The 12,567-nt window shown below is 34.8% G+C and overlaps 1 protein-coding gene across 2 annotated transcripts in view; it reads right to left on the bottom strand.

Moving 5' to 3' along the window:
* The window catches only part of LOC126970618 (eye-specific diacylglycerol kinase), a 315,315-nt gene that overhangs the window by 62,147 nt on the left and 240,601 nt on the right, over window positions 1–12,567 (bottom strand). For both annotated transcript variants that reach the window (XM_050816663.1, XM_050816662.1), the window contains exon 3: window positions 4,657–4,860. In XM_050816663.1, coding sequence (XP_050672620.1) covers window positions 4,657–4,860 — 204 coding nt within the window. The remainder of the gene's footprint in view (window positions 1–4,656; window positions 4,861–12,567) is intronic.

Below are 12,567 nucleotides of genomic sequence, written 5' to 3'. Positions count from 1 at the left end.
GTCTCTTGCTGCTAAACAACCAAAAAAAAACAGGCCAGGTTTAGTACTTTAGTGTGCGTGACAAGCTACGTCTTGCACTCGTGATTTGTATCGTGTACGTCACTTTGTGTTTGTGTGTGTGAATTGCTCAACTATTTTGAGTTTGAGGTTAATACTAAACTCATTTTTTTTCGACGTTTTCACAGCTGTTATAGACTATCTAGAATGCGAAATATTTTTAAACTTTTCATTATTATCCGAAACGTTTGTTTAAGAATGTATTAATAGCCAAATAACCATTGGCACCAACATTAGTAACATTTATTAATTTACAAAAAACGGTTTAGTAGTTTAGTTCTTATTTTTTTCTGTATAATATAAAATAATTATTAAAAAAAAAATAATTATTTCTGTGTCTGCTGTGTTTATTTGTAAATAGGCACAACATTAAGTTCCTAGTTCTTAGTTCTACTTTTTATATTTGTGTGTATTATTGTAAGTGATTGTAAATAAACCTAAAAAATTGCGTGCGTACAAAGTACACATGTCAGAAATGAAATCTGCGTTGTACATAAACCTCTAAACTGCATATGAAGTCCTGGTACATGTTAACCGCTATGAAAAACATTATTGTCACCGCTACCATATTTATGTTCTCCTGGTGTCTATGCAGTAATACGTCGTGCGCATGACTCGCGTCATACATAAGGCAACCTCTCCTTCAACTATGATCGCCTAGTACTGAAACACTGTAAAAAGGAAGCATTATATCTCATTTTCTCCCACTTTATGAATTTATGTGTCTGTCTCTTTTTACTGTCTGGCTTTTTCATCGACTTTCAAATCACAACGATGCTAAAGAAATTTTCACTTCAATACATAAATAACTACCCATATATGTAAATTTAACAAACAGAATATTGTAAGCTTGCTGTATCATGATATTATAACTTAAACGAACGTTATGTTAATGTCATATAAGTTAGTTTGACAGTTTAATCACACGCCCCCAGGGCACGACTGTAAAGACGCAACACAAACATATACAAGGCACCTCTTATCTTAACTCTAAGTTTCAACATGCACCTAGACTACTGTTAGCTTTGCCCGGGCAAAGTTATTCGTGAACACAAAGGCATTGTAATTCTAGTCATTGTGGAGGAATGCGGAATGTCTTGCACAGCAAAGGCTAATTCTAATTATATAATTTGCGTAGTTAGGGCAAGCTCTACGTAATCTGTGGGACATCGTAATATAATATACAAATAGGGTAATTTAATTTCGTTAAATTAAATTTGTAAGCAAAATTAATAAACGATGCGGGACTCGAACCCGTGACCTCTCGGGTTCCGTCCGAGCGCTCTTCCAACTGCACCAATCATTCACGTATGGTTCGTAAATCTTGAAAAGTCTTGTTCAAGTCTCATCGTTTATAAATGTTGGTTAGAAATTTAATTTAATTCATCCCAGAATAAGGGATATCGATTTAAAAATAACAAATTATTTAAATATGTGTTACTTATTATATAATTTGACAACCTACATGACAAGAAAATGTTCCGTAAAACTGTTTAATCTCGAGGTCTATTACCAAAATCGAAAGCAGAAGTATCGGTCCGAAACGAAAGAACGACGAACTTCGAATTAAATCCTATTACCAAAGTACTTCGGATCCGAATAGTACAAACGGATTTCCTTTCGAAACTATAGACATAGCTATAAAAAGTGAAAATGTAGTTACGATCATAATAATGTCAAGCAACGAAAAAGTAAATGTCTAGTGAATTTGGAAATAAGGTAAACGAACAAAATGTGTAAACGCGAACTTCGTATCGACCTTCGGATTCGTACACGTTCGTAATAGGAAAATGTACGATCCGTCAACTGAAACTTCGTATTTCGATTTTGGTAATAGGGCTCCTGCGAGCCTACCATGATGACGATTCAATTGACAACCTAAAATTAACTGCTTTGCTATTTCGTACCACGACGTGATTAGAGCTATCTATTTTAGGTTGACGTCAAATCAACTGATTAAATCGCAATGATGTCAATTGAATAGCATACTGATTTAGTTCTTTCATTCGTTCGTACCATGAGGTAATATTTCAACCTAAACTGGACAGCTTATGTGTCAAAGTGAGCGATTCGAAAAAAGTTGCTACTTCCTTGGAGGAAAGTGAATCTTGTCGTTAATGACTTTAAAAAGATAGTAAAAACACACAGAAAAGGAAAATTTTATTGATGAAAGATGAGATGAGAATACTTTATTGGACTTATTTGAAAAACAAAATACTGAAAATAAATACCATAAATGAAAATACTAAAGACGAGGCCGTAAGGATCGTAATTGTTCGCAAGAACGAATTAAAAAAAATGTACTCTGTGCTCCTGTCAAATCAAACATCAATGGAGGTGCGTTCATAACTCGTTATTTTAACGAAAACACCCAATCAAACATTTAATTTGTATTATTTTAAGTACAAAAAACGCCTTAATGGTTTGTAATTTGACGCTATAAAGCGCAATTTTAAAATGTATTTTTAGTATTTTCTACGCAAAATATCCCCTAAAATCATATCATTTTAGGTTTCGAAACGCAACGCATATGGTTCGAGTAAGAGAGACAAACTTATGCAATGACTGTAGAGCGTCCTCTCTTTCGCACACCGCGGACCACGGACAAATTTATTTCGTTCATTCTTCTTATGCAATGCAAACGCACTTCTTGGTACGAATTGTAGCGATTCAGTTTAGGTACCTAAACTGAACTGTATCGGAATTGCATCGCTTATTAAAAGTTGATAGTAGGCCCTCTGACACCGGCCGCCAAATTCTACCTTCACATGATAAGATAAACGATGGTGAGAATGATATGCACAAACTAGCATATCATCCTCACCATCTGGACGTCTGGTTCACGCGTACACTTTTCTAAAAGGCCGGACAGCGGTTTTGTGATTCATCTGGTGTTTCATGAGAATGTGTGAGAATTTTTTCTATCTCAAACTGTTAATTAACAATTTATCCCAATAACTAATTGACATTCATATAACAGAGAGTAAAAGAGAAGAACGAAAGTCTAAATATAATACAGAAAATTTATAATTTGCCAACTTAGAAAGTAAGTATTGCTATTTGCTCTACAATTATTTCGACCTACCAAATTTAAAAAAATTAAATGACTGGAATAGTACAAAATTTAAAAAATGCTCGTGAATAATTTGAAAATATATCTATTAAAATCTTGTGTGCGTAACACATAAGCGGTTTTACCACAAATAAAAAGACAACACAATGAACACGCGTCTTGTTGACAGCTGTCACAATATTAAAAAAAAACATTTAGCCCATTTGTTTTATCATTTTATTCACGTTGTTATATAAAAGAATGTACAGTAACAGCTTATAGAGAGATTATGTTAAGCTCGTGTCTCGCGCTGGACTTGCATCTAACAGACTTGAATTTTTAAAGAACTTTAATCCTTCGTTCATATTTACTCAGTTGGTAAGTATGCAAGAGAAAAGTTACTTAAACGCGTGTTCAACGTGTGTTTGCATATTATATTAACTATAAAATAACATATATTTTAAGGGGCTACATGAGAATTTTTTCAAAACTGTAAATTTTAACGTATGAATAACATTGTTTCTGTGCGAAGAACTGAGTGTAACTTCCGCCAGAGTCGACTGAGTTTCACTCAAGTCGCGTCTAAAGAAGATTACTTCAAATTTAATCCGAAAATAAATATACATAATTTACTCTAATAAATCGATTTTCCATAATACTTCAGAAAGGCCTGTAAGTAATCTGGTAGCCGTGCTCTACACCTACTTCATGTATAGGTAAATGTGCGACCACGTAAGTGTGATAATTTTTTTTTCCAAATATATAATTTCTTTGTGTGATAATCTCAAAATCTCAAAATTTCAATATTTATTTTTAATTTTGATTTTTTTTTTAGAATAAGGTTAAGTAGCACTACCCGTCGTGTTCTGTGCCTTCGGAACACGTCGAGGTTTAATGGGGAGAAGTGGCAAGAAACTCGTTGCTACTCTAACAACTTCATCATTTTACAAATCATTTCAATTACTATATAATATTATGTAAAGTGATGCAACAAAAATACTCAGCGTACCGACGTACGCCGGATCGTCGGGTTCGACCGAGATTCTCATCAGAGCGACGTAGCTCTACGCGCGTAGCAATTTATCAGCGCTGCACTGAAAGCGTTTATGTTTTCATAGTTATAGATACGCTTGACCGACGTCAGCGCTGACCGTCGGTCGAGCACTAAATGCAGCAATGACATACGCGAGTAAGTCAAAAAAAGTAAATGTGAATTAAAAAGTAAAAACTCATGTAGCCCCTTTTCTACAAATCATGCAGAAATAACTACTACGTACGTTTATTGAAGTAGGCGTTACTTTGTGGAAATCCATAATTATCCAAATGTTTTGAGTTTTCTTTAGTGTTAATTCCATTTGCAGTCTCGTGTCAGATTTTGGCGAGTCAACATGTCCTGAGGATGTCTCGTGTAGAGGCGAAATATGTGTCGAATTGTTAAAAGACAAATATTGGCGGGATTAAAACTAAAGAAAACTCAAAGCATTTGGATAACTACGTACATGTTAAATGACGAAATAGACATGAAAGAACGTTAGTAATTCGTGTACCTTGCTGCAGGCTTTGCACTTTCCTTTCTCGGAGCGGCGGTGGACCCAGTGATGGTGCGTGATGGTCTGCTCTCGGTATTGCCGGACTCCCACGTCTCTGAAGGTGGGCTTGCACGTGAACTGAACTCGGTCCATCAAGATGTCAATACACGCGGAGTGTGCAACTATCTTGCACGCGGAGCATTTCATCCGCGCACCGTGTTTCTGTTGACAATAAAAAAATATTGAAATTGTAAAACAATAAGACGATGTCACGCGTAGCGATTGCAATTCAAATAATATTCGTTAATGTATTATATGTCTATATGTCTGTATAGTATGTCGTATTCTACAGACAATTGCATTTCAATACTAACGAGGCGGAGTTTTTACATGTTTGATACATTTTATGCTTATTATCTTTACATAGTAAAACATTAAGGATAGAATTAAATTATTTTTATGTTTTAAGCCTTTCAAGTATAGCTCCAAAAAAAAGAATCTAAGATTATTCGGTAATTTGTTTATGATCTATTATTATTGCATAACTGATTGACAAATCGATTAACGGCCGTTCCCGATATTCAGTCTATCTCCGGCTGTCGCCTACATGAGATAACCATCGTAACTATCGACGGTAACTCATCTTATCCGTACGCACTGTCTGTCAATGGGAGGACGTATAGCTTACCAGCGATATAAGTTTGTATGGAAATTGCAATTCACGTGTCCCAATATAAGGCGATAAGAATGACTTATCGGGTATATTGGGACAGCTTCAGATTATTGTCAGCTAATTACTGATAGTGGAAAGTAGTAATTTATCTCTATCTGTAAATAGTATATTGTTAATAAATACCTCTTCTTTTTTAATTCTTTTTTTAATTTCAAAATTCTCAACTACGTTTTTCGATATATTTACAAAAACATTCTTATTTCAGTAAATAATTAAGTCTAAGCTAATGAACAACTGTCTTTAAAACCGTGCTTATTTTATAAGTTAAAATATGTATAAATTTCCTGTCGGCCAATATAGGTATCAAAGGATATATATATATAAGTCTATGAGCACTTAAATAAAATGTATAACATAATACATGTTCCGATTGGATAATCTTGAATACAATACCAAGGATACAGCAATTTGTTTGACTTAAGAGTTGCTAAGTCATACATCTAAACAAGTCTCAAGACAAACAACGAACAAAAACCAATTAAAGTCTGCTAATAGTGCTTATTGCGGTAGTAAAGTAAAGTACGAACTTCTAAGATACAGCCTTCTACTAATGAAACGTGTTTTGTTTGAGCCCTTTGTTCCCAAAGTTTCATAAAACAAGTAACGGTTTAGATAACAAAAACATTCGGCAATATATTATTTAAATTTGGAGCTATGTTTTAGAGTTAGAAGAAACAGTCTAGTCTTATTTACGACGGAATTTATTTATTTATTGAAGTCTCAGCAATCAAATCAAAGCTGAGACTTGAACAAGATTTATCAACGATACGAGTACGTAACTCGAACGGTTTGGTTCAGTCGCGGAGCGCTCGCACGGAAGTCGCGGCTTCGAGTTCCGCGTCGTTCATAAATTTTGTTTATAAATTTAATTTGTGTAATGATATATTTAGATACAATTATCTATATCCGTAACGTCAATTTTAAGTAAATGTCTATCTCAGGGATTCACACCGTTAACAACCGATTTAAAGCTTAAGGAAAATGAACAGCAGTTCCTTTGTGGACGTTGTTCATATCTGAATAATGAAAAGAGACAGGCCTGCTATTACTTAATAGAATATTGTGAGACCGAAATGTGCTTTTGTTGCGGCCGCGGTGACAGGGCATTACGACGCAACGGTTCAAAATGCTCATTAATCTTACATTCAACGGCTAACGAGCGACGCGGCCTGCCACAATAGATGGGAAACTGTTAATGGGTGTCGCGGAAATTATAATCCGCGTCCTGTTGCTTCCAAAGATTTATTGCTTGTTTTGACACGCGATTTATACGCGTGCAAGGTTTTTGATCGGCTCGATTGATGATAAAATATTGAATAACTAAGCTATTCCGTTTAAGTCTTTATTTCGTGTATGTACCCGACAATTTTTTTTCAATCCGAATTCAAATTCAAATTCAAATAGTTTTATTCAAAATAGGATGCGACATCACTTATTGAAAGTCGAAAAACTACCACCCATTCCAAAATGAATGCCTCAGACCTGAGAGGAATGGGCGCAACAAACTCAGCGGGCTTTACAAATTAATATTGTACTTAATGTAATTTTTTTACAAATTAAATGTATATTGTTAATATGTTTACAAAGTAATATTGTACTATTAAACTTATTATTTAATAGCCTGAGGGCGGTCACTCCATTCCCAATCTGTGGTATCATTAAGAAAGTCAATAATAAACGTGATGTAGTATAATGATTTTATGAATTTGTCAAAAAGTAGTCATGTGTGGGTAATGATACAGTGCTCCAACTATACCGCACTACCTTAGAACAATAGCTTTATTTATAACGGCAACTATTAGATGCTTGTGTTTAATTTTGTAACATACGCTTCGTGTTATTTTACATTGAAATTTGTAAATTACAAAATACTTATTGATGATATGTGATGCCAGTGTCTTTCTTATCTTTTATAGTATTATTTTTACAAAATCTTACGTCTACCCGGCATTTTAGTTTCAATTAAGTTTAGTTTCAAAGCAAAGTTTATCAGAACATGTAGTACGTCAACGTCACACATTGTTTGAGACTGGCTCGAGTACGCCCACTTGGGCGTAATATTAGTTGCCGAACTTTGCGACTACGCCACTATTCAAAATCAAATAAAGAATTAATTCCATGCGTGGCTGACTGTTTACGACTTGTCAATCAAAATCGGTTGCAGTTACAATAGATTCTCTTCCCTTTTCTATACTGCTGTGTCTCCGTTAGAGATGTTCTCTCTCGCACACATTGTTTGTCAATACGCCAGTAGTTTTTTAATTTATTAGTTTCTTCACGAGAGCATTCACGACTTTGCCGATGACTTATTAGGTATTTTCAATTTAAGTAAAAACACAAGCCGTGCGGGCGATACTTGCTGCGAGATATACGAATCTAGACCGATAAGCAGCGAGATCTGTTGCGAGTCGATGCAGACATGTTTTGGCAACTACTAGCAAGAAGCGCTTCACAAACTGTCGCGACAGCACTTGCAATAGGGTTTACACTTGCTAGCTGCTGTCAGAGAGACTGTCGGACATTTCTCGCGGAACTTATCTTGCAGATGGAAACGCGGCCTTACAGTTAGTGCTTGAAAGTAAAATCCAGTTGAATAGCATTAAGCAAATATTTCGTTGTTGTTTCTATTTTTTTTTGTATTATGGCTTTTACCGAAGGGACACCACAATTAAACCAATGTCTGCTTGAGGTAAGTAAGGAGAAGTAATGAGGATTCGTAGGGTGATTATAAGTATATATTCTACTTTTTTTGGTATTGCTTGGTGTTTATATAATTAAAAAGTTTTATATGTTTTTACTTTTGGTATGAAATACATAATATGTTGTAAGAAATAAAAAATACTTAAATATTTCAACGTCTTGAGGGTTTTATTTTAGATTTCCTAATATTTTAGTTTGTTTGTTTGTTTCCTAATTTTGACAAAATATTTATAAATTAAAAAAACTGGGAAAGGAGACATAAGTAGGGCGGGGAATTGTGTACTTGGAACTGAAATGATTCTTATCCAATTGTGAAATTCCTATACAAAAGTACCAAGATTGATTTTTTTCCGGTTTTTCGACTGTCTTTGGGTTTATCTACTTATAATATGCTCAAGCAACACTCGTAATTCTGTTAATTGATATTATTTTAATAATAGCCACAGTGCATTTGTGAATTAATGATACTGTTAAAATTGTAATTAACAATTCAAGCATGTTGTTTTACAGCCGTTCCCAATATTCAGTCTATCTCTTACTTGAGATAAAAATATCGTTGACTTTTCTGCCCCAATAAACTTATCGATGGTAACTCACCTTATCCGTACACGCTGCCTGTCAATGGGACGACGTATATCTTACCAGCGATAGAAGTTTGTATGGTAATTGCAATTCACGCGTCCCAATATAAGAAGAAGGACTTATCTATATATTGGGACAGCTTCAGATTATTGACAGCTAATTACTCACACTAGAAGGTAGTAATTTAACTTTATCTGTAGATAGTATATAGTATATTGAGGAACGGCCGTTAATGAGCCAACTTGAATTAACATTATATTTAACTTTGTCTTCGATGGTGTCATATTACGATTGTTTTCATTCAGTTTCATAATAACGTTATTAATTAAGATATTTTGAGATGTATATTGAAATGTATATTATTAAAAGGAAAAATAAAAACCCGAAGCCAACAAATTTATAACTAGCTATTTGCTTTAGATGTAATATATGAAACACCCGCGGCTTTTCAACTTAGAAGGAAAACTTGCCTGAGCTCAAAAGCTTTTACAGATTCCTGAAAGTTTCTGGTTCGGTGACATGAAACTTTATTTGATACATAGAGAAGATCTATTCATTTCGGCATATAAAAATAAAAATACTTTAGGCTATTTTTTGTTTTCTTAAAGAAGGCGGACATTATAAAATAGATTGTATTTTTGTATGTCCGTTACCAAATATCTTATTTTTTTATTTATTCTAAATGATACATCAACAGTACACACATATAACAATTACATATAAAACTATCTAGGAAATTACATTACTGATGCGAGTACCAATAATAGATGTACACAACATTCACAGTTGATGCTGTGACTATTATTAATTATTACATACTTATTATTACTAACTATTAACTAATTACCAATATAATTTAAGAACAATTTAAAGTTGATTATAGACTTTAAGTTACATAAGTTTAATTATTACATAATCACAGTTGAATCTTCACTGTTTATGGACCAATTTTTTTCATTTAAATCAATTTATTTTACTCAGATTGGTTAATTGAAGCAATCCATCAGTAAACGAAGGGACGGAGATTGCATGATGAAAGTAAACTATTTATTTTTCGTTTTTTTCCATTTATTCAACCGTCAGGTATATTATTTAAATATGGTTAGTGACGAGCTTGTAACAATAGCATAATAGACGTGCAAAAGATGACACACTCAAAAAATATAAGCGACTATAATAGAAACGTGAATAGGAAGGCAAATCTGTGTTCATTTGATCATCGTAGTAAAAAGCCTATCTAATATAAACGTTAAAAATTTGCTTTAGTCTTCTAATTTTTTTATAACATTAAGGGATGAGACGAGTAGGACGTTGAGCTGATGGATATTGATATGCCCTGCCCATAAAAATGCAGCGTCGCTCAGGATTCTTGCAAAACCCAAGAATTCTGAGTGGCACTACAATTGCGCTCATCTCCTTGAGACATAAGATGTTAAGTCTCATTTGATTTCATTCCCTTCAGACTGAAACACAGTAATGCTTACACATTACTACTTCACGGCAGAAATAGGCGCAGTTGTGGTAACCATAATCTAGCCGGCATCCTGTGCAACGAGCCTCCCACTGGTAAAATAAAGTTAATATAAATTGTAACGTACTTCATGTTAGCTACCAAATAATTTTATTGATTCTAATTACCTACATGTGCCTGGCATAAGTAGACTGTGTTATGCGCAAGCATTTCTTTGTAATGCCAGAAGAATTATGAAATAAGTCAAATGCAAGTTGAACTCGTAACCGAAGGGTTCTGTAGCATTGTTCAAGCATGGACTAATATGCAAGAACAAGATGGATACTTCACTCGAGAAGGTGAAGCAAGTAATATGAAGCCAACCGCTAGTTATAATAATAATTACTAGAAAAATATAAAACATTTAACTCGTGAATAAATTATACTCATGTCGTAAACATAGGTCTAAGGGCTATTTCTCACCGGGACACTACGGTTGCACAACCAGACGCCGCTACCAACAAAATATAATATACAGTAAAAAAAAAGTTATATCATATAATATAAAAGATTACTGAGTTTTGGTATGAAGGGCGCCGTAGCTAGTGAAATTACTGGCCAAATGAGACTTAACATTTTATGTCGCATGGTGACGTTCGCAGTTGTAGTGCCGCTCAGATTTTTTGGGGTTTTCAAAATTCCTGAGCGGCACTGCCTTGTAATGGGCGGGGCGTATCAGTTATCATTCGCTGAACGAACCATCTCGTCCCTTATTTTCATAAAAAAAGTACATCTCTAAAGAGAGTCTCTTCTGAGCTCTATAGGGACTCATCTGGTGTCGACCAGCTCGGACGCGTCATGACTCTAGTGTCCAGTTTGGTAGATTATGGACACAACGACAAATTGATTCTACATTTTTTAGTTTACATTCTAAGACTTGCTCGGTTATTTTATGGTTGACCGAGCAAATAGCAGCGATAGTGATCGTGTACCATCTAGATAGTGGCGTAAGGACTCAACGATAATATGACGATGATAAAAGAGACGACAGCGATCTCACTGGAAAACTTTCTGTAATAATTGCGGTAGGGAACACCTACGAAATGTCAAGAGTGCGTTCAAAGACCTTCGGTTCCCCAAGTTTACGAGTGGCTCTTGGTTTGACACGGTCAAAAGGTTCAAAGTATATATTTTATGTGAATCTTTTTTAACACTTCTAGCGGATGAGAAGTTCCTAAGATTCCTCAATTTATCTAATTGGGTATACATTTTTGGGACAAAGTTCTTTTACGCTCTATACGGTAGCAACGGGTATAGAATGTCACTTAAAAAAACAGCGCTAACACACCCCACCAGATCTGTCTGGCGTAGTTCGGATATATTGCCGCCAGTGGGAGGCTCCTTTGCACAGGAAGCCGGCTAGATTATTGGTACCACAACGGCGCCTTTTTCTGCCGTGAAGCAGTCATGTGTAAGCATTACTGTGTTTCGGTGTGAAGGGCGCCGTAGCTAGTGAAATTACTGGGCAAATCAGACTTAACATCTTACGTCTTAAGGTGACGAGCGCAATTGTAGTACCGCTCAGAATTTTTGGATTTGGCAAGTAAATACTTTGTACTGGGTAGGGCGTATCAATTACCATCAGCTGAGCGTCCTGCTAGTCTCGTCCCTTATTTCATTTAAAAAAAAATTACACTCGCTGGCCGAGCTATTATAGCTCGTCGCTATAACATTACATTTATTTACATTTTATTATTTTAATATACGTGTCAGGCACTCTGTAGCAAAATTATTGGTCTAGCAATGAATAGATAGTGCAGACTTACTTGGATCAAATCAAAGTTTATTTATGTTATTTATAAATACAGAGTGAGAGAGAGAGAAACGAATTTATATGATGGAAACAAAGAGCTTATTCCTTAAGTCACGAAAGTTAGAAAATAAAATAGAAATATATTTATTTACCATAGGGAGTGACAATACCATCGGATGTTGCAACAACACTTGGTAAACGTCATGAAGCTATATCGGTTCGTAAAGAGGCTTTGAGATGGGGAGAAGAACTGATAAGAAACTCCCAGACCATCTTTTAAGTCATATAACACCTATCTAATATAATATCATACAATTTTAGGTGGCCTGCGCCGAACCAGACAAGAATCTTGCATCATTATCCTCTATATCTTATATTTTTCAAATAAGCAATTCTTGTATATCTTCTTAATATATATAAATTACGTGACACGTTGTTTGTCCGCGATGGACTCCTAAACTAATGAACGGATTTTAATGGGGATTACTTCATGGAGTGCAGTTTGGTCCAACTTGAGAGATAGGATAGTTTTCATTTCGATATGAGACCCATAATTATTTTTATTTTCAATATTTGTTTTGTATTGAATTTTTTCTATGAGAGAATTTAGTGACGCACGGTTTGACAGTTCCGCTGTGAAACAATTTCATT

This window comes from Leptidea sinapis, chromosome 21 (assembly GCF_905404315.1).
Source record: "Leptidea sinapis chromosome 21, ilLepSina1.1, whole genome shotgun sequence".
In the NCBI taxonomy this organism is placed as follows: domain Eukaryota; kingdom Metazoa; phylum Arthropoda; class Insecta; order Lepidoptera; family Pieridae; genus Leptidea; species Leptidea sinapis.
The sequence above is the reverse complement of the archived record's forward strand: the minus strand, read 5'-3'. Positions and strand labels throughout refer to the sequence as shown.